Source organism: Microtus oregoni, unplaced genomic scaffold, assembly GCF_018167655.1.
Source record: "Microtus oregoni isolate MIOR12 unplaced genomic scaffold, Mior012 000004F_ref0000308, whole genome shotgun sequence".
In the NCBI taxonomy this organism is placed as follows: Eukaryota; Metazoa; Chordata; class Mammalia; order Rodentia; family Cricetidae; genus Microtus; species Microtus oregoni.
This window is the reverse complement of record NW_024543063.1, coordinates 11,682,473-11,704,871: the sequence shown is the minus strand read 5'-3', so window position 1 is coordinate 11,704,871 and position 22,399 is coordinate 11,682,473. Positions and strand designations below refer to the sequence as shown.

The window sequence follows — 22,399 nt, the reverse complement described above, 5'->3', positions numbered from 1 at the left end:
TCTTTACCTAACCTAACTCAGAAATAGCATAACGAAACAAGTTGCTGTTGAAACCAAGTCAGTTGACAGTAGTTTACGAACATTGCACCCGAGCTGTGTAGAAGAGGTCAAGAATTTACACTTGCAGGCACTCCCAGAAAGTCTTCAGAGAATCTTGGCGGGAACACCATACTTAGAAGTGAGATAATCAGTCCCATGTCTGAAATGGAAAGCTTGCTAAGTGAAGGCCCTGACAGGAGTGGGAAGAAAGATTGTGTTCAAAGCACATGGCTCCTAGGCCACAGCTAGGTTCACCTGGAGCTTAAAGAAGAAGGTAGCTCAGGGGCTTAGACTCTACAAAGCAGAAGTGCTTAGCATAGGCTGCTAGGGAGGCACCAACCCAGCGTTTGGAGGGTGACTGCTGCTGATTGGCTGGATTTCACATGCATCTTTAGTGATTAGGTAGTCATTGGCCAATTTGGGATGGGTTTGAAACTGGTAAAACTAGCAAAAGTTATCCTTTACTATTTTCAAATAACAGATTTATTTTTCATCACAGAAGATAAGAATTTTGAAAATCTCCTTACAACTACACGTAGCAAATTAAAGGTGGAAAAATGAAAAATAATGTGTGTTGTGGACAGAGATAGCTCCATTGGATCCTGGGTGTGACTGCTGCAGCAGGTTTTGTTTGTTTTTGAGTTTTTGTTGTTTTTTATTTGATTGTTTGTTTGTTTCCCCAGAAAATAGCTCCTTCCTTCGTTCAGAATCTACGTTGCTGTGCAGTCAGAGAGTTCTTATCTGTCTCTGTCTCAGGATCCACGGACAGCAATGCTTTAGTTAGGGTTACTAGCCAGAATGCTTACTCACCGGGTGAAGAACGAAAGGGGCTAGAGAGCTTGCTTCAAGCCTGCTGTTCCATGACAGAGAAGGCGACTGTACCCTAAAATAATCACACAGATGCCGTTCTGATAAAGGGGGCAAGACAGAAGAGGAAAAAACAAAAAAGAGGAACTGAAAGTCAGACTAAAGGAGAATGTAAAAATATTTTTGGAGGAATAAGAAAAGGCGGTGGTTCAGTTAAGATATGAAATGGCCATGTGTCAGATGCTCTGGATGACAGTAGAAGACCCCAGTTCAAGGCTAGTTTGGGCTAGAGTGAGTTTAAAGCCATCCAGGAAAATTAGTTGGCACCCTGTCTAACAGTGAACACAAAGAAAACATGGGAGGGTATAGCCCAATAGTAGACTGCTTGCCTAGAATGGGTGAGGCCCTGAGTTTGGTACCCAGTATTGCAAAATTGAACAACAAACAAACTGATACCCACAATTTTGACACAGGAGCAGAGCCATCCACAAGTGAAAATGAGATGTGTTCCTGTGTCATGTGTTCCCCCGCATTCGTGCCAGAGGACCCGGAAGCAAGGATGAGAAGCAGCCAAACAGGTAACTAATAGACAAGGCTGCACAAGGTTGTGGGTTAGGCATGGCTCAGTGAGTGCCATAGCATCCAGCTTGTGGTCCAGTCCATCCCTGAATCCAGTTCTTTGCATTTGCCCACTTGGAGCTGGAGAGAATCAGGAACCCTTTGCAGAGCTGCATTGGAGAGGATGGAGGAGGTTGATCCCATGTGGATGAAGTAGAAGCAATGCATTCTTAAAACTGGTACTTACCTTGTGTGCTACCTTGGTGAACTGAATTGCTCCCATTCTTCCCTGTCACCCAAGACAGCAGGTAAACGTCTGCAGCTGGACAGTAAAGTTGCTTTGTCAGGGCCTTAGGAAGGACCCGATCTAGTATGAGCCCGCTGCTGGTGAGGAGGAAAAGAGTTCAGGCCAACTCTTCTCAACCCAGTGTGCATTTCCAACCAGACTCCTCAAATGTCAAATGAACTAATCAGGGCTTGCCTAGAAATTTTCCCACAAAATTAGTATTTTATTTGTGCAAAAAAAATATGTAAAGATTTAAAATGTCCCATTGGGGGTGTGAGGTCAAAAATGACCAGTGCCCTCCCTGGATTCCTAGTTCTCAGTTCAGCAGCCTTGGGTTCTTCTAGAAGGAGGAAAGGAATGACGGTTTGAACACTGATGTAAGCAAGGCCTTTGCAGTGTCCTAAGATTTGTAATTTCGCTTCAATAGTTCTTACCTCATTGCCATTTATTGTTTTCTAGATACCGTGGAGACTGGAAACAACACCACTGTAAGAAAATCCAGGGGGAAGAGAAGTAAGGAAACGTATGAGAGTTTATGTGCTTTTGGTGTTATTGATAAGTTATTTACTCCTAGAATTATTATTGCTTTTGTGTGTGACAATGGGGTAGACTTTGGTGACCTCCCCTGAGTTCCTCCTTGCCCTTAGAACCTGTATTCCTAATGACAAAGACCTTCTACACAAACGATTAAGATAAGGCCTTGATTGGTCGGGGCATTGTCTGACTGTTGGTGTAGGGGTGGCCACTCTGATTTTATGGGTCTGAAGAATTGGGGAACTTTTTTTAGGTGGTGGTGGTGCATGCCTTTAGTTCCAGAATTCAAGAGGCAGAGGCAGGCAGATCTCTGGGAGTTTGAAGCCAGTCTGGTCTACAGCGCAAGTTCCAGGACAGCCAAGGTTACACAAAGAAGCCCTGTCTGAAAAAACAAAACAAACAAACAAAAAAAATGAGAAGTCTTTCTTAGATACAGAGAGAGGAAATGACTGTGGAGGAGTCGCCAGAAGGATTCAAGACTGTTGGGTCTGAGGATGCAGGAAGGGACCAAGGAACTTGGGTGACCTTGAAGACCTGGAAAAGGCAAGGGAATTGGCTCTTCTCGAGGAACAGATGAAGGGCTGTGGACACCTAGACTTGAGACTGGTGAGATACACATCAGATATAGAACTGACATAATTGTGAAATAAACTCGTGATGTTTAAAGCTATTAAATGTTTGGTAATTTGTTCTCAGAGAAGTAAAGAGTCGTACATATTTTGGAATAGTGAGGAATTATGTAATAGTCTTCATGACAGTGACAGACCACATGTATGAGAGCGGTCTCATAAGATGGCATTACTGTGTAGGGTTGCAGCTGACTTAGTCTGTAAGTACATTGATGGTCTCACAGTGAGAAGATTCTAACAACACATTTCTCAGGATGCACCCCATTGGTAAGCAATGAATAAGTTTGCTGATAGTTGGATATAACCCTACCATATCCCTAAATATTCAGAAGTAGTATTGAAATTAGGCAATGAGGAGAGACTGAAGAATTTGCTTGCCATTTGTCTTTTTTTTTTTTTTTGACATGGTTTCACTGTATGGCTCTGGCTGGTCTAGAGCCTGCTGTATAGACAGATCATGTTGGCCTTGAACTCATAGAGATCTGCTTGCCTCTGCCTCCTCAATATTAATATTAGGGAAAAGCCTCACTCAGTTGCTGGGCCCTTGAGGAGTAATTTCAAATTACTCAAATAAGAAAAGTCTTAGAATGCCCCAAGCAGTGAATTCAAAGACTCAGGAGGAAGTGGCAAGCACTCTGGAGAAAACCTACATTCATTCAGTTTATATCCTCTTGATATTTGATCACATGGTCATTAACTAGGGCTCAATGTCCTTTGCAGTTCTTATTTAAGATAAAATTTATTGGGAAAGGCCCAAATCCTAAGAGCACCCTTTGATGAATCCTGCTAACTGCATTATTTTTACAATAAAAACCTTGTGGAGGGGCTGGAGAGAAGGCTCAGTGGTTAAGAGCACTGGCTGCTCTTCCAAAGGACCCAAATTCAGTTCCAAACACCCACATGGCAGTTCACACCTGTCTGTAGCTCCGGTTTCAGGGGACCTAACACCTTCGCACCAATGCACATAAAATAAAGTGAAATAAATTACTTTTAAAAAGTCTTATGGAGACACAGAACTCAAACAGGAGCCTGCGAAGGTTCTCTGTGTCCTTTCTGCCCACTACCCATCAAGGCAGCCCCTTTTTTTCAAAGATAATTTAGGTTGATTTGTAAGTGCTGTATAAGTAGGATTTCCCAGCATGTTCTTTGCTGTGAAGTTTCCATCCCTCCACAGAATGACTTTGCAATTAACTCACAGTGAGGAATGCAGTGCCAGTTGGCTTCTTTTTATTGCTAATGAGTATATACATTGTCTGAATAGCCCAAATTTGTTTGTGTGTTTTCTTTGGCATTTCCCGCTTGGGATATTATGAAGAGGCTGTTAGGAGCATCCTTGCAGAAGCCTCTCTGAGGCCCCGGGCTTTCATATTCTTACAGGGTAGAAATCTTATTGTCCCTCTGCCAAGATCCACAAGGACTGTGATCCGAAGCAGGCCATGTAGATGCCGCACACACAGGTCTATGTGGAAACAAAGAGCATGGCGTGCTGAAAGTCCCTGTCTTATAAGGCAACGGTGGCAAATGTGACCTTTTCCCTGTGACATTTAACAAAGTTGATAAAGTATAATTTCTGATTGTCTCTGACATCTCTAAAGTGAAACTCTCTGTTTCTGTAAGGGGAAGATATGTGAATGCCTGCCCTTCACCCAGGTCCTAAGAAAACACGTCCCTAAAAAGACACGTTTATAATAGCTGGGCACCTCTAAACAAGACATTCTGAAACTACTGGGTGCGACCGAGAACAGATCATGAGACAGACCACAAAACCCACTTTAAGAGTTTATTGAGAGAGAGAAAGACACGTGCACAGGCCTGAGGAAGTTGGTGCAGGAAGAGAGAGTTGGGCATGCGTGTAGGACAGTTAAAGGCTGCCTAGCACATGTGCACAGGGGCTTACATATGCATCATGAATAAATCATGTGACCACGTTACACATAGGTCACGTAGGGCTTGAGGGCCCTGGGTGGCTATGTAAGTTGCCTGAGCTCTTGATGGCACATGCACGGCCAGGGAACCTGGAAGTGCCAGCACTTGGGGTGGCTAGACATTTTGTCAAACTGCTGGGTGGTAGAAATGATAACATTTCACCCTTTTGTTTATTATAAAAATTTGTGTGGGGGGGGCTAGGGGTAGCCGATGTGTGGAAATAGGGTGTTGGATCTCTAGAGAGCTACTTCCTGATGGCTGGTGAGTGCCAGAGAATTGGGGTGCTTGGCCGCGTCTTGGGGTAGCTGGTTACTTTTGTGTTTTCCAGGCTTTGTGTAACTGTCGGTCTGGCAGTTTGGACCTGACAAGATGCTGGCAAGGTAGAATATTATGTTTAGAAAAAATTTGATCCTGGTGACTGAGGGAGGAGGGCCCCAAGATGGAGGATAGAGTGGGGTTCCCCAGGGCTCCTGAAATGGAGGAGGGAGTTTCCCAGGGGTCCCAAGACCAGAGAAGAATTAAATGATTCTTATTCTGGATGACCAGGGAAGAGTTAAATGATACTTACCCTGGGCCAGTCTGGTCTGTTCCGGTGGGTCCAATTTAGCTCTCTGGAGCTTATGACATGTTGAAATTTATAAAAAGATAAATTTTAGACACTTTAAAAACTCATGGTTATGATAGTATCGTGTTGGAATAGAAAATTATTGATAGTTGTATAGTGAGAGAGGAGGGAAGGGAAGAAAGGGGAATTATTAGACCTTTTAATATTTTGCCTGAAGCAAATCTTAAGGCACTTGTTTCTTTTACCATCATGGTAATACCTTAATATCCAGGAAACACTGCTGTAGTCAGTGATAAACCTATTATGTCAAAAATATTTTGTGAGTCTCCCTTGGAATTTGGGGTGCAAATGTCCAAATGGTAAGAAACAATAATAGTCTGGGGACCATGATGCACTTCCAACTATTTAATGATAGTCCCTGTAACAACAGCTGAATAGTTAACTGGAAATTTAAGTATGGCATTGGAGATACAGAGAAACTGGTAAAGCAGACAGGAGAAAGAAGAATAAAGGGGTAATCAGAAAGGAGAACACATAGGGTTCCTGGTACAGGAGAGTTAAGTACGGGAGGGAGACTTTATTCTTCTGGAACTGGAGACAAAGCAACTGATCTTGGCGTCCTCTGGGACTTAAGGGAACAGGGCCCTGTTTGAGTTACCATATAGGAGGAGAGGGTGTCTTGAGCTGGAAGAAGAAAAGGTTTGAGGTGAGACTGGTGAATCCATTGAAGGAGGAGGTCCTTGAGCTTGGCAGCTGTGGAAGTCACAAGAATTACTTTAAAGAGGCCCTGCCATTTAGGAGAAAGGCATGAGAGGCGTTGGTCTAGGTGAGAGAAAAGGAGCTGGTCCCCGATTTTAATTGGAGGCGGGCAGGGCTTGGTGCATGGTTGAAGTTTTGAGTAGTCAGTAAAATCCCATAAGGGGGAACAATAGGGTAAGCAGGTAATCAGAGATGGTGTGAGGGTTTAGGTGAGAGGTGGGAGTCAAAACCAGCCACCCATACGTGAGTTCAAAGGGTGAGATGGAAAGGGGTCTTTTGGGGAGGGCCGAGAGCCCAAAGAGAGCCAGAGGCAAAAGCTTTACCCAGTCAAGGTGACATTCCTGTGACATCTTAACAAGAGTATTTTTAAAGAAACGGTTAGTTCATTCTACCTTCCTTGAGGTCTGAGGATGGTATGGGATATGAAAATGTCAGGGAATGTTAAGAGCCTTAGACAAAGTTTGAGGGATCTGGGCCATTGTCTGACTGAAGAGAGGTTAGAATTCCAAGCCAGGGGATAATTTCCCAGAGAAGGACATCAGAAATTGTCCGGGCCCGCTTGTTAGTGGTGGGAAACACTTCAATCCATCCAGACATTGTATCTACCAAAACCAAAAGATATTTAACCCCTCTGACTGTGACCATATGAATAAAATCAAGCTGCCAGTCAGTTCCTGGAAGGGAGCCGCTGGCCTGGTCGGTGGTTAAAGGGAAGCTACGGGATTTGGACTTGGGATCTGACTTTTGACAGATTTTACAAGATGCAGTGATATTTTCTAAGAACTCTTAAGTTCTCAGGGGTGGTTTGGAGGTGAGCCTTGACAAGGTGAGACAGAGCCTGGCTATTAGGATGAAAGAGCTGATGTAGGTAGGACAGAATTTGTTGAGTGTCAGGGGGTGTCTATGAGAATGTGGGTTGTGCTGTATGAACCCCCAGAAGTGATTGAAGTAAGTTTGGGCCCCGGAGTGCTGATGCCCTGGCTGCTTGGTCAGCTTGGTTATTTCCCTTAGAAATAATGGAGCTGTTGGTCTGATGAGACCGACAGTGAATAATTCCTATAGCTTTGGGGAGATGGGAGGCCTTTAACATGTCCATAATGTGGCCTGAGTTAGTTATGGATCCTCCTTTCATTGTAAGAAGCCCATTCTCCTTTCAGATAGCTGTGTGGGACAGGAGAATATGAGAGGCATATTTGGAGTCTGTAACCTTTAAGGATTGTCCCTATGCCAACTGGAAGGCACTGGTGAGGGCTATTAATTCAGTCTGCTGGTTAGTGGTACGGGCAGGGAGTGCCTGTGCCTCCACCACCCCAGTATCTGACACTGTGGCATAACCTGCTCTACAGATCCTCTTGTATAAAAAGGAGCTGCCATCTGTGTACCAGGTATAAGTGGCCTGGGCCAATGTGCCTTCGTGTATATGTGAGGGGTGGGGCAGTAGTTCCTCTAAGGTTTCTATGCAAGAGTGAGATGGGGAATATTAGGTTGAGGTAGGAGATTTGAGATATTAAGGGGTGGGAAGCATTGGAAAGCGAGTGTGTCATCTTCCACTAGTACCACCTGGAGGGAAAGCACTCGGGAAGGAGGTAAAGTTTGTAAGCCTTTGTAAATTAAGGAATGGGACAGGTTATGGTGGGAGAAGACAGTGATGGGTGACCCAAAGGTTAGTGAGATCAGCGGCCACAAAAGCACATATGCAGGGTGCCCAGCCCCCAGTGGTAAGGTCCAGCTTCTTTAGCAGGTATGCTACAGGTGCAAGGGAAGGTCCCGACTGATGCCATAGGAACCCCAAAGGCATATCCCTCCTTTTCTGTTACATAGAGAGAGAAAGAAGGAGTTAGCTCTGAGAGACGGAGAGTTGGAGCCTGGATAAGGGCCTGTTGAAACCTCTGGAAGGGCTTAGTAATGGGATGGGGGAGGAGCTCATGCATAGAACCGAGAGCAACTTTGTATAAGAGGTGGGCAAGAAGAGAAAAAGAGGGGATCCAGGAATACAAGAAGCCAGCTGTTCCTAGGAACAATAAAATCTCCTCTTTTGTAGAAGGTACTGCAAGAAAAAACTTGATTAGTTTTTTCCTGTCTAAGGTAATAGCTTCTTGGGTTGGGGTAATAATAGTTAATGCCAAGTAAATGACCAGAGAGGTAGACAGTTGGACCTTAGAAGGTGAGATTCTATAGCCCCTTTTGGACAGGAAATTTAAAAGAGCAGAGGTATCAGTTTTGCTGATCTCTAGGGATGGACTGCAAAGTAAATTATCATCTACATACAATATGAGTTTAGACTTAGGGAGGGACAGTGAGAGTAGATCAGAAGCTAAAGCCTGACAGGTATGGGCTGTCTTGGAATCCCTGGGGAAGGACAGTCCAGGTAAGCTGTGTGGAGAATTGAGTGTTAGGGTCATTCCAGGTGAAGGCAAAGATATCTTGAGATTGAGAGCTGAGAGGAATAGAGAAAAAGGCATCCTTGAGATCCAGAACTGAGAAGTGGGAGGTTCCTGGAGGAATAGTGGGAAGAAGTGTGTAAGGATTAGGTACTACAGGATAAAGTGGGACCACTGCAGAATTAATGAGCTGGAGGTTTTGAACCAGGCTATAGGCTCTGTTAGGCTTTTTAATTGCAAGTATAGGAGTGTAAAAAGGAGAAGAGGTGGGGCGAAGTAGCTTATTTCTTAGAAGGTCAAAGATAATAGGTTTAAGTCTCCTAAGACTCTGGAGTAGGAGTGGGTACTGAGCTTGGGTAAAGTACCTGGTAGGATCCTGTAATTGGGTGACAATAGGGGAATGGTGTCTAGTAACAGAGGGGTTTTGGTTGTCTTAGACTTGGGGATCCACCAGAGAGGAAAAGACACATTGAAGCTGGGAGGTTGGAAGGCTAGGAGGAGGCAGAGAGGAGCTGTTGGAGGGCCTGGGGTGAGGTGACCGGAAGGAGCAAACAAAATAGAAGCTCCCACTTCAGCTAAAAAATCTCCTCCCATAAGAGGTACAGGGAAGTTGGCATGACTAAAAATGAATGAGTGAGAGGAATACCCCCGAAAATACAATTGTGTGGTGGGATCTGATGAGGTAGGTAATGCTGCCCCCCTGCCTCAAGAATAGGGAAACTAGAAGGAGATGTAGGTCCCCCAAACTCTCTCCATACTAAGTATGTGGCTCTGGTGTCCAAGAGAAGGGAGATACTATGATATTTACCCATGGCTCCCTATTACAGATGACAGTTGTGGTCAGGTCAAAGGAGCCTGGGCAACCTCAGTCGTCCATGGCTAGACCTAGAAGGTTGATTTGGGAGTTGTCTGAGTCTGATGTCTCCATGCCACAATGTGCACGAGACACGATCACCAAATGCTCTTCACTGTGGCACTTTGGACCCAGTATTGTTGGACCAATATGAGGATTAGAGCATTCCCAGGCCCAATATTCAGTTTTACCACATTTGAAACATGGGCCCCAGGGCACAAGGGAGTGACATGGACAGGGTTGTCAGTTGCCTAAGCCGGTGGAATGGCCTTGGCCAGCATTTGACATTTCTGTCTATGGTTCCTATCATGCCTTCCATGGTACACCTTAAAAGCCATCCCTAAAACTTCTGCCTGTGGGATATCAAGGGGCCTTTCTCCAAACACTTAAGTTTAGACCTAATGTTGAGGAAGCTCTGGGAAAAGAAATGGGTCATGAGGAGCTGTTTGCCCTCCCCAGAGGTCAAAATTTAGATCTCTGGATCTAAATTAGTGTACTGCAAGAGAACCTTTGTGACAAGTTCTAAGAATGCAGATGGATTTTCATTTGGATCCTGAACAACATCTAAGAGTTTATCAGAGTTTACTGGCTTGAGGGCAGCCTTAAGAATATGCACCAGGAGGCAAGTCGTAAACTGGTCTCTAGCTAAAATAGCACCTGGGGTGTTATAATCCCAGTGTGGATCCCACTCAGGGACCGCTTCTGCCCCAGGGCGATGTGCTGCATTAGTCTGGTGAACCTCATCTGCATGTACTCGGGCTCCCAAACTTGCCTGTGCTCCTCAGGAAGTAGGTTGTCAGTTAGGATGATAAAAATATCATGAAAGGTGAGACTATAAGATTGGGTAATCTATCGGAGTTGTTTTATGAAAGAGGTGGGATTAGATGTGTAAGGACACAGTTTTTTGTTCTGTGTGAGAGAGTTCTGAGCATGAGAAACAAAAGTGTACCTTGACCATTTTATCCACACTGGCTATCTCTCACAACTGCTGCTGACTTGGTTTGGTCAGGGTCAGGTTCCTTAGCAGCATGTGTGTGCATGAAAGAGGGGTAAAAGGGAGTCAGGCGGCTGCCGCAGCATGGCACTAGAAAGGAGGAAGGATCCAGAGGGGCTAACGGAGCAGTTGGTGGGTGGGGGAGGGGGGGGTGAGAGAACTGGAGAGGTAGAAGTAGCTGTCGGCTGAGGTTTGAAGAGTAGGGTTTCATTAACAGGGTCCAGAGAAGAAGCGGATGTTCCTATTGGCTTAGTTGGCATAGTCAGGAACATGTGAGCAGGTGAACATCTTGCAAGGACAGAGAGCTTAGAACTTAGATAGGAAAAGACTTGGATATAAGATAACTCTTTCCATCTGCCTGTGCACTGACAAAAGTTAGAAAGCACCGTCAGAATATCGGGATCTAAGGTGCCGTTAGGTGGCCACTTTAGGTTATTATCTTAGGTGTTCTTAGGGCATTTCTTAGTATAAAGGCGGATAAGCTTGGGAATCTGTAAGTAAGGCATTAAGCTTTGAGGATTTAGGGTCTCTAAAGGACATCCCAGGGAGGAGGGTGGACTGATAGTTTTTGAGGGTTCCTTTCCCATGGCTAAAAATGTGAGAAAGGCGAGGACCCAATGGCAATCATGAACATCTTTGGGATAAAGCGAGGGTCGAGGGCTAAGTCGAAGTCAATCAGGAATTGAGGACTGGATAGGACCACTCTGAGTGGCCCGAGAGAGGACAACAATCTGAGAGACGAGGGCAAAAGTCAGAGTGGCAAGTAGTCAAATCTCAGTCCTTAGCCATGGGGAATAACCAGAGATGAATGTCAGTGAAGGGCTCAACCGTAGTCTTGAAGGCTGTGGTTGGGGGCATCCCCCCCTCACCGTTTCTAGGAATACCATAGGGTTGCTGGGAGATCAACGGTCAAGTCCTTGGTTTCAGAGAAACAGTTAAGCTGACAAAAAGAGAAAAAACTCACCAATCACAGCCACTGGATACTTGTTCATTCCTTATGTCATGTTAATGAGGTCTGTGGCCTTCTCCCTCCGCTTTTGGAGTGAAGTGTATAAGCATGCAGAAAATAAATAAATTCAGCACACACTGAGTTTCCCTCCCGATGCTGTTCTGTGTTTCTGCCTTTTATTTCTTTCATATCTCTGTTCCCATTGCTCAATAATTCTAATCTTTGTGCTTCTACCTCTGAATTTCGTTGAGACTGGACCCCGACAAACCCTCACGTGACTAAACTGTTGTTAGAATTCTTCCTCATTTCTAGGATCTGAAGTTTGAAAACAGTATCTGAATATGTCTGACATATAAGGCTAAGAGAATTACATCTATATCCCTGAAAAATTGATTTTATTATTTTTGTTTTGTAGGAAAGAAGAAAGGCCACAACTGGTCAAGAATAAAACGGAGAAGGCCACAAGCTGTACTGCCAAATAGTAAGCAAGCAGCTGGACAGAGTTACAGCTGTTGAGTTTTTTAAGGTGTTGCCTGTTGCATGCTTGGAGGCCTGTGAATTTCTGAGCCTTAATAGTGTGTGTGTGTGTGTGTGTGTGTGTGTGTGTGTGTATGTGTGTTGTATTCACACTTGTGCATATGGGCACACATACTTGCACCCACAAGTATAGGCCTGAGGAGGATGTTGAATGTCCTGCTCTCTCTCTCTGTTTTATTCCTTTGGTGGTTGTCAGGCAGTAAACCCCAGTGAGCTTCTTGTCTCTAGTCCCTTAATACTAGCATTATAGGTGCACACATACATATTTTTTATGTTGATGCTGGTATCTGAACTCAGGTCCTTATGTTTGCTCACTGGTGCTCTTAGCCCCTGAGCAACCTCCACCCTCCCACGCAAGGTTTATGTAGGTTCTCTCAGACATGGGTTAAGAGGTTGTAACAAAGAGTCGTGATATTATAATGTCTTTTACAAATGGTTAGTTTCTCATACATATGGTCATCCAACAGTAAGTGGTTCAGAGTTGAAAGGGAGGTGCTGTCATCCTCAGTATGAAATTTTTGTTGGTTTGAAAAAAATGTTTCAAAGAAGGTTGAATGAAGCAAACAGGTTGCAGTTGTATATGTGTAAATGTGTGTATGTGCTCCACCTATCCATCCTCCTGCCTTGCTATGGGCTGTTCAGCTCTGTATTAGACCAATCAGCTGTTTTAGACAAGGAAAGTAACACAGCTTCACAGAGTTAAACAAATGCAAGATAAAAGAATGCAGCACATCTTTGCATCATTAAAACAAATGTTCTACAGCATAAACTAACGTAACACATCTTAAAATAATGTACCACAGCATGAAACCATTCATTTTGTTTATAAATTCCTGCCTTTTAATGTAACTATGTATCTGTCTAGAGAGAGAGAGAGAAATGTACTTAGAAATAGAAAGATAATCGACATTCCATTTTCGCAAATGTTCATTGAAGGGCTGGTGAGATGCTCAGTGGTAAAGTGCTTGCTACACAAGTCTGAGGCCCTGAATTTGGATCCCTAGCACCCACATAAAAAACTGGACATGATTACACATCCGCAGTTCTTCACTGGTAAATCCATCAGGTTTGCTAAACAGCAAGCTCAGGTGGCTAAATTGCTGAGTTCTGGTTTTGGTGTCGGACCTTGTCAACAGTTAAGGTGGAGAGCCACTGACAAAGACGCTCGACTTTGGTATCTGGCCTTCATACACATTCAGGCACACCTGCTTGTGGGCACACAAAGGACCACAACATGTAAACATTTATATGCAAAGAGAGAGAGAGAGAGAGAGAGAGAGAGAGATATCAATCTTAGAAGGTTTTTGAACAGGTTAATCACAGAAGTATCTACATGGTGATGTTTCCTACAATGTTATTCCTATAACTTGTATATATTTACAAACAGCACCCTACCATCTGATTTTAGTAACAGTCTAAGGGATTTCTTTTTCTTGGACAAAAGCTAAATGTCTTTTTTTAAATGATTATCAATTTTGCATCAGATCCATGAAGCAGGCTTTGGAATCCCACTCAATATTAATTTCACCAAACTAAGAATCATACACTCTTGACAATGACCCAGCTGTGCTATTGATTGATATGTATATTTTTTGCTTAGAAAGGAGAAATGATGGCTGTGTTTATTTTTCGAACACATATTTTGGAAACCACATTTTCATTCAAGCCTCTATGTAGACAGCCCTTTCTAAAGTGTTAATACAACAGAATCCTTCACAGGCTTTAACTTAGCCTTCTGCCTGCTTGGACACTGCTCCTTGTCAGGAGCTCTCATCAGCAGTGTGTGCAGAAGGTACTCTGACGTAACAAAGAGGCTCCCTTGTTCCTTCCCATTATCAGCTGTTGTTTGGATCAATCTGCATTTGCCTGTGTCTCTCCTAGATGTCAGCAGAGTTCGTCGCCAGGCGGCTGTCAGGAGAAAGAAAACAGAAAAGAATCCAGGCCGTTCCGCCAAGACCAGGGGTAAGATGGCCTCTGTGGGTCTTTCCCTTCACCCCAAGTACACACAGATTTTGTTAAAGTTTTAAGGTTTCTAAAGCCTTAAAATTTCCTACTCAGACTTATCTATCAATTTGAGAGCAGTAAAATCTAAAAGCAAAGGTGTTTGGAGCAAGAATATGAACTGTATTTATATCATCAATCTTGTGTGTCCTAATTTCTTCCTTACCTTTGAGTTGAACCTGATATTTATTTATTTATTTATTTATTTATTTATTTATTTATTTTTGGTTTTTCGAGACTGGGTTTTTCTGTTGTTTTGGAGCCTGTCCTGGAACTAGCTCTTGTTGACCAGGCTGGTCTCTAACTCACAGAGATCCGCCTGCCTCTGCTTCCCAAGTCCTGGAATTAAAGGCGTGTGCCACCACCGCCCTGCTGAACCTGATTTTTATGAAAATGCTTTTTGTTTACACATTGGCTATTAAAATGTCTAGACTTGGTGAATTATAAGCAGAAAGCAAATGTACTCTCTCATAGTCCTTTTCCTCCTCCCTTTCGGTGAGTTCTTTCTTACCTTGAGCAGGCCCTGTAACTTCCCAATCCCTAGAGCTGGAATGGAGGATGAATGGCTGCAGGGATAATTCTTCTCAGTGGGCTATGGGTGTGGGCTGTCAGAAGGAGGGGGAGGAAGGAGACCCCTTGGAAAGTTGTTCCTGAGTGGAAGCCCTTCTGCTGCTGGTGCCCCCACCATCTACAGAGAGGAAGCAAGAGCATCAGTTTCCATGACAGCTTTGTGAGCTGAATTAACCACGGAGACATTGCCTGTTTATTCACTGTCTCTGAGAAACTAGAATCTTGATGATGCAGCTGAAACAAGACCTAGAGCTCTGGGCCACTGTAATGTTGCCTCCATTCACCGGGAAGAGTGGAGACAATCTCTGCCATACACGGGTATCACCCACCAGTGAATGCACATCAAGGTGGCCCAGAGTGGTGGGAGAGACCTGGGTCCAAGCCTTCTCTTCTGTGACTACATGGACTTCGGCCTATCCCTGGGCTCTTATTTCCTCAGTTTCTCCATTTGTAAAGAGGAGGGTGATTTATGTCAACCATCCGATGTCCATTGTAGTCTTGATCAGTTACTCCTCAAATAGTATTAGCATCACAGACAGTGCTCCCTTCCCTCATCACGGTCTCTGCACATCAGGGCAAACAGCTTCTCATCTCCCAGAAATTTGTTTGAGGAATTTTCATCTCTATGTCTACGGAGTTGTAGCTCTGCTCTACATAAGAGCTTTCAGATTATTCTACAAATTTCTGGGATTCTCTCTCAGTTACAGACAGAAAATGCTTTTGTGAAGGAGAGATGGAGCAGAGCAGACAGAAAGAGGAATAATTCCACCCAACTCTGCTAGGTTGCCCATCATCTCTCCCTGCTAGCCCAGTCAGAGCTCAAATGGGGGGGAGATAAGAGGACCATCTCTGCCTACCATCATTAGTACAATAGAACAGTCAGACAGCGCCTGATTCATGGCCATGTAGCAATCAGTGTGGTCACTGGAGTAAGAATCGGTACAGTTTATCAAAGCCAAAAGATTCTGCTAAACCTTTTTTTTTTTTAATCAATTAGGGGTAAAATATTTGTCATTACGTAGCCAATATGCCATTTGCAAGAAAGACTTAGAAGTTAGAGATCTGAGGATCAAAGTGTTAAAGGAAGAGGGAGCATGTGCACCTCCAAAGTGAGACAAAAGAAGAAATCTTCTTTTTCAGTTCCAAGAAGGCGCAGAAATGAAAATGCAGATTTCAGTGCTGAGCTGCTTCCTGTGACATGTGGTGACGTGAAGGGAACATTACACAAGAATAGATTCAGGCAAGGTAGGTAGCGTGGGTTTTATTTTATTTTTTTTTTATAAATATTTCTTTTCTTTCTTTCTTTTTTTTTTAAAGATTTATTTATTTATTATGTATACACCATTCCTTCCATGTATGCTTACATGCCAGAAGAGGGCACCAGATCTCATTATAGATGGCTGTGAGCCACCATGTGGTTGCTGGGAATTGAACTCAGGACCTCTGGAAGAGCAGTCAGTGCTCTTAACCTCTGAGCCATCTCTCCAGCCCCCGGTAGCGTGGGTTTTAATTCACAACTGCTAAATAAAAACATCACAAGCAATAAGGGAATTACTTAAGGAACTGGGGGAGGTGCCTTGAAAACAGGAGGAATCCTAACGCTTGAAGAAACCATGCCTAGTAGATGCTCACAGTAACATAGATGGAGCCATGAGATGCCCAGAGAACCAGAGAAACTTCCCTCCAGAGATGGAAATTACTGCATATTTTCCTTCAGTCAGGCATAAATGGGGAGGGACCCTCAGCCTCTGCCTGCACATCCCTGTGTCAGTAGCACCAGGGCAGGGCACTTGTCATGGTGAGAGCATCACAGGATTGAGAATCAGAGAACCCAAGTTCCAGACTCAGCTTTGCCAAGAGAAGAGGTCTCTTTTTGTTGTATGGGCGGGGCTTTCTGGGCATGAAATTTCTCGTTGTTAAATAGAGGACAACAATATAAAGCCTGATCCACGGTATATCCATGAGGAATAACTTATATTATTGGTAAAACAAATTCTGGTTTGCAAAAAACAAAAACAAAATCCACAAAAATCCCCCCCCCCTCAGCCAAAACCTACTATGATGGACTTCACCTCAGATCTCTTTTATTATGAACCTGTGGATGGCAGTTGACAGAAATACATTGTCCCAATTTTTACAGCTGTACTGAGTTATAATTCATATACCATATAATTCAGCACTTAGAGTCCATGATCAATGGGGGTTTATTCTTTGGTACATAGAAAAATTACCATGCAAACATATTTGTCCCCCCCTGTCTATTAGGAGTTGATACTCATCCCCATTTAATTCTTCTGAACATTCACCCTGCTAATTCCTGTCCTGTAAATTTGCCTCCTTACACACTACATACAAGTGACACGCTGCAGTGTATGTCACCTGTGACTGCCTGCTTTCACTTAGCATGATGACATCAAGCCTCATCTGTGTAGTTTATGCAAAATATGTTTTAACTCACAAGTAATGCCATATTCCATTGTATGACTATTTCATATTTTCCTCATTTATTCTTCAATCTGCCTCATAATGCTGTTTTGATAATTTGTGTATACACACTGAATTTGAGGCATACACACAGAAGTGGAATTGATAGGTCATTTGATGATTATATGTTGAACTCAGTAATGAATTACCAAATATTTTGGTAATAGTTAAACTGTTTTCAGTTACAGCAGTGTGTGAGAACTTCAACTTCCCTACAACAAATAGCTACTATTTCTTGTTTTTTTATTACGATCATCTTGGTGGTATGTGAAACGGTGTTGTGATTTTGCTTGCATTTTCATAACAATGAAGATGCCCCAAATATGACTATCTTTTTATTAACGGTAGTCCATATTTTCATGGGACAATATTTACTTATGTTTACTAGTTTTTACCTCCAACTGCAGTGATGGGCACCTGTTCAATAGTCTTTTTAATTTGGGTAGACAATGATGTCATGGAACTCCTGGGTTGCAAAATCCAACTGCAGCCTCAGCTCTAAGATGAGGACCCCACCTCCACCTTCCGGGAGCCTCCTGGGATGGGTTTTTCTCCAGCCCGAGAGATCAACACCAGGGTGAAATCCACGCACCCCATGCAGTCAGTCACTACCTTGTCCTTTTCTACGTGAGCCTGAAGTAGTTTTTAAAAGGTATCTGTTGGTGGCGGTTGTCATTTTCTTCAGGCATGAAAATCAAAGAAACATGGAAGGCTTCAACAAAGCCCTTTAGGGAACTCCAGGGCTGAGCTGGGACTCCTGAAGCCAGAGAGGGGGGCGACTCTTCGGCTACTGACTTTGAGCACTGTCTGGGTGGCTCCAGTTCTAGTGTGGTGGGAGGCCATGAACTGAGCTCCAGGGACAAAGCAGACTCATGATCAGTCTACTGTGGTTTTACAGGGATCTCCATAAAGTCCATACAGAGTGAAGCTGGGGACTGGTACACACCTAGAGAGTTTGAAATCTTGGGAGGCTTTGGACGATCAAAGAATTGGAAATTGAGTGTGCGCAGCTACAACTGGCCCCTGAAATTCCTGATCCAGGTATTGCAGTGGAAGGGAGAGGGGAGTCAGTGCCTTTTCTTCTTGCACTGTTTACAGATCAAATAGCTATGAGATATGGGAAATCCTCATGCAGGTCAGGTTTTCCTATCACTCAGAAGAGAGGCTGCCCACATCCATAGCCTCATTTCTGGGAGATGCACCTTGCTGGTGTTGACAAATGATAGATACAGAATCTCTGAGGAGGAAATGGCCATTCTGGGTTGGGGTTCTTGCAGAGAAATTTCTGCATTGAAGCCAAAGGAAGAGTTGACTGTCAGACAAGTGAAAGGGAATCTAGAGATAGACATGCAAGCAGCTGCACCAAAAGCAGTTGTGTGGATGCAGGGGGATGAGTTATGTGATATAAACCATCAATTCAGGATGTTCGTGCAGGAACTTAGTGCCATCCAAATTATCTCAAATTTGAAATGTATACAAGGAATCAGTGATGTCCTTGAGGTTAAAAATGGCAGATTTAATATGATCATTGTGATTGTCAGCATTATTTGGTATGAAGGGGTTGAACTCAGGTCTCCATGTAAGCTAAAGCAGACGTCAGCTCTCTGCTAACCCGATCCTGGTTCTACTTTGCATGCTGTTACTCTGATAAAATCTATGACCTAAAGCAACATAGTGAAGGAAAGAGTTTATTTGGCTTATAGGCAGAAGTCCATCATAGAGAGAAGGCAAGGCAGGAATACAAGGTAGAAGTATGGAAGCAGGAACTGAAGAAGAACTACAGAAGAACAGTATTTACTGGCTTGCTCCTTGGCTCATGTTCAACTGCTTTTCTTATTCATCATAGCCCATGTTAATAGGGATGGCATTACCCACAGTGGACTTGCCACATCAATCCACAATTAATAAAATGCCCCCAGAGACATGCCTATAGGTATCTGAGATAGACAATTCTTCAAATGATGTTTTCTCTTCTTAGGTATGTCAAGTTGACAACCAAACTAAGCAGGACACATCTATAATGTTATAGGTAATAGACTATCATAGACATGATATCAACATCTCCCTATCCTACAAGCTAGTTTTTATCCTCGAATTCTTAGCTTAAATATCTCACCCCTTCTTGACTGGGCCCTCACCTCACAGAGACCCTTCTTAAACAGTGAGATTGATTCTCTGTGCTGGTGGTTGTGGCATACTCTTTTAATCCGAGCACTCCTGAGGCAGAGGCAGCTGGATCTCTGAGTTCAAAGACAGTCTTGTCTACAGTGTGAGTAGGTTGCCAGACCTCCTCAGAGAAACCCTTTCTCAAAAAGGAGAGAGAGAGAGAGAGAGAGAGAGAGAGAGAGAGAGAGAGAGAATGTGTATCTTCCACAAACTTTCTATTTTATCTCTCATAACCAAATTTTTGTTATGTGCTCCAAACTCATCAGAACATGTGACACCCTATATGCATGAAACACATGTGTGTTGGCTGCCTAGTCCTGGTGTGGAACAAGCTGAATTGTGTCTAGTGGGAACAGAGATTGTGTAATGGTTGAACAAGGATTGTAAGCGAAAATTCTCAGGAACTGAGGAAGAGAGATGTGAGGTCTTTCCAGCTGCCACAGGCCAGCGTCTGTCTCTAAGTTGTATGCAATGAGAGGGGAATGGAGTCAGATAACGTGGGTCTGAATGGAAGATCCAGGCAGAACTTCTGGAAGGAGGTTCAATTCCCAATTCACACCTCTGAAATACATGCTCAGATCCTTCTGTCTTGCAGAGAAAATTTCTCCCCAATTCTCCACGAATTTATGGCAAGAGAAAAAAGGTGAGTTCTTATCGTGTGGTTTTACTCACAAAACTTCTTATTTTATGGTGTCTCGGTTGGGTTGTCAAGCTTAAAGTCACCCTTCTTCCTTCCTCTACTATTTCTTTTCATGTTTTCAGCCTGTGTCTTCACTCAGGCTGTGAGTAAGGTCAGGTCTTCCTTCAGTGTTGACTCCTTTGAGCTGGAGATGATAAAAAATCACCAACATAGACTTCAATGGGCCGCAAAACACTCCATACTATGCTTCATAGCTCACTGTGAATTTGAACTTCAGGCCTGTGTATTATTTGTCATTTGCATTATTGTCTGACTGGTTTGGATTCTGAACCACTGGGACATATCAATCACTCAGTTTCCTGAAAGGAAACTACCTCCCAACCTGGTCAATGACTACTTCAAAGTCCATATCCTCTACCTCCCTCTAAATTCTAAGAGTATCTCTTTCTGAATGACTCAAATGAGATAGAATTGTCCAACCCACAGAACCATTTTTATTCCTGGATGCAGCGTTTCATAGCAACAGGGGCTCTTGCCTTTTCTTTTGAGTCTCTATTAGTAAGAACAGGATTCTCAGAGAAAGAGAAGCCACGATCCATTTCCACTTTCATAATCCTGCTAGGGCCTCTTCATCTGCTCAGAGCCATGGGTTCTGGAATCTTTCTTGTCAATCTCGGTGTCACATGACAACTTCCCAGCTCATACAGGATCATTTAAGCTTTCTGGTGATGGCTGGTGTGTGTCAGACAGCCCGGTATGGTTACCAGAACCACAGATTCTGTATGCTAATATCTGCATTGAGACACCTGGATTCTCTTTTCCCAAGCGAAGCCATATTTACTCATCTTTTAATGCACAATTGCCAGGTATACACAGAAGACCCATGGTCTGCACAGAAGATAGAAACCGTAGCCCCGAGGGACCTCAAAGATTGTGTCCCAGTCACTGCTTACATTACAGAATAACAAACAGTGTGACATGGGAGACTCTAGAACAGTGACAGTGAGAGCCCCCTTCTCAGGTGATTGGACCGCAGATCATGCTTGTCTCCAGCTCTTGCCCCTGGACTGGGGTTATGGGCTGAGATGGCTTGTGTCACAGAAGGGAAGGATGACAAATCTTCCCAATGAATGTGCAAAGCAATGTGAAGTCCATTTTTTCTTCTAAACGTCCAGTTGGTCTGGCTGCTCTTTGAGTTGTGAATAGAGCTCGGAAGGCCATTAAGAGGAAGAGCTGCAGCCCTGGGTGCCTTAGGTTCATTTGATTTTCAGGGCTATGGCCCTAGGAGAGCTACAGAAGGTGATAGATTTCCTCTCTAGGATCACCCAGACTCCAGAACTCTTTGAGCCTTAGGTGTTCTGGGCTATAATTGGTGTATCATAGCTTCAGGCTCACTTCAGCTACTCTGGGGTAAGGAGCTTGTGGTCAAGGCTGATACATCCTGGGTGGTCAAACTGAAGAAAAATGGCCGAGAGCCATTAATGTTGGAGGAGAGGTAGAATTGTTCAAACCGGCCTGTAAAAAACAGATGCTGCCTCTTTGCCTGACTCAACAAAGGCTTCCTGAGGACCAAGAGCCAGGGAGTGGAATTTGTTTTGGGTCCAATAATAGTTTGACATCACCTGTTTCTCTGGAGAGATGTACAGGTCCATAAAAATAGGTATGGAAAAGAAGTAGATATATTTAAGAGAAACCCTCCAGACAGAATGAATTAAACCAATATTTTCAATCAAAAAATTCTAGAGTGAATGCCCTCTGTCAAGTGGGAGAGATTCTGGGAACCCCCTACAGGTGCGAGAGACCATGGCTTCTAAAGGCTGAGGTGAAAGTGAAGTTGAGAAATACATTTGAGTGGCCATGACTAAAAACCCTTAGTGGGAGATTAGGTGGTGGCCTTATGAGACTGAAGTAGCTTCTTTGATTTTGCTGTTGGCATTAAGCTTTAATTTGTTAGATGGGAATTCTTGAGCTGTTCCTACCCCATCGACTCCCAGTAATAATACTAATTTTAGCCTTGGATGATGGCACATTTTTGGAATGCCAGCACTCCATGTTCCATATGTAGAAACACGAAGATCAGTAGTTCAAGTCCAGCCCCAACTGGTTATATAGTGAATCTAAAACCAGCCTGGCCTACCCAAGACCTATCTCAAAAATAACATCAATAATGCTGGTGGTGATAAAACTAATTTAAACAACTATCATTTAAATCTTACATTTAACATTGTCATTCAAATTTTCTCTTTCAGCAGAGAACACAGGATTTGTCTAGTGCCCCAGCTAACTCTCAGGTAAGTACTGACTCTTAGCTACAATCCCTGGAAAGTCCCAGCCTTCACCTTTGTCGCCTCTCCCCTGAAAGGGTCCCTGTCTGCTTGGGTGTGTTGCCCTGGGCGATGAACAAAGATTACCAGATTTGTTCCCCACCCAGACAGGAGGAGCCAGTCTGTGTGCTTGGGCCAGAAGCATCCTACCATGTGTTTCAGCACGTGTTCTCATGTTCTCATCCTACCATGTGTTAGCATGTGTTCTCATGTTCTCATTCTACCATGTGATAGCACGTGTTCTCATGTTCTCTTTCTACCATGTGATAGCACGTGTTCTCATGTTCTCATTCTACCATGTGATAGCACGTGTTCTCATGTTCTCATTCTACCATGTGATAGCACGTGTTCTCATGTTCTCATTCTACCATGTGATAGCACGTGTTCTCATGTTCTC

At 43.7% G+C, this 22,399-nt stretch overlaps 1 protein-coding gene across 1 annotated transcript in view; it reads left to right on the top strand.

Annotated features, from left to right (window-relative positions):
* Nucleotides 1-22,399, top strand: part of LOC121446923 (nuclear body protein SP140-like protein) — a 61,762-nt gene that overhangs the window by 22,907 nt on the left and 16,456 nt on the right. The window contains 8 exon segments of the mRNA XM_041649824.1: nucleotides 1,197-1,424; nucleotides 2,150-2,203; nucleotides 11,696-11,761; nucleotides 13,699-13,779; nucleotides 15,529-15,633; nucleotides 17,771-17,913; nucleotides 19,634-19,681; nucleotides 21,928-21,969. Coding sequence (XP_041505758.1) covers nucleotides 1,197-1,424; nucleotides 2,150-2,203; nucleotides 11,696-11,761; nucleotides 13,699-13,779; nucleotides 15,529-15,633; nucleotides 17,771-17,913; nucleotides 19,634-19,681; nucleotides 21,928-21,969 — 767 coding nt within the window.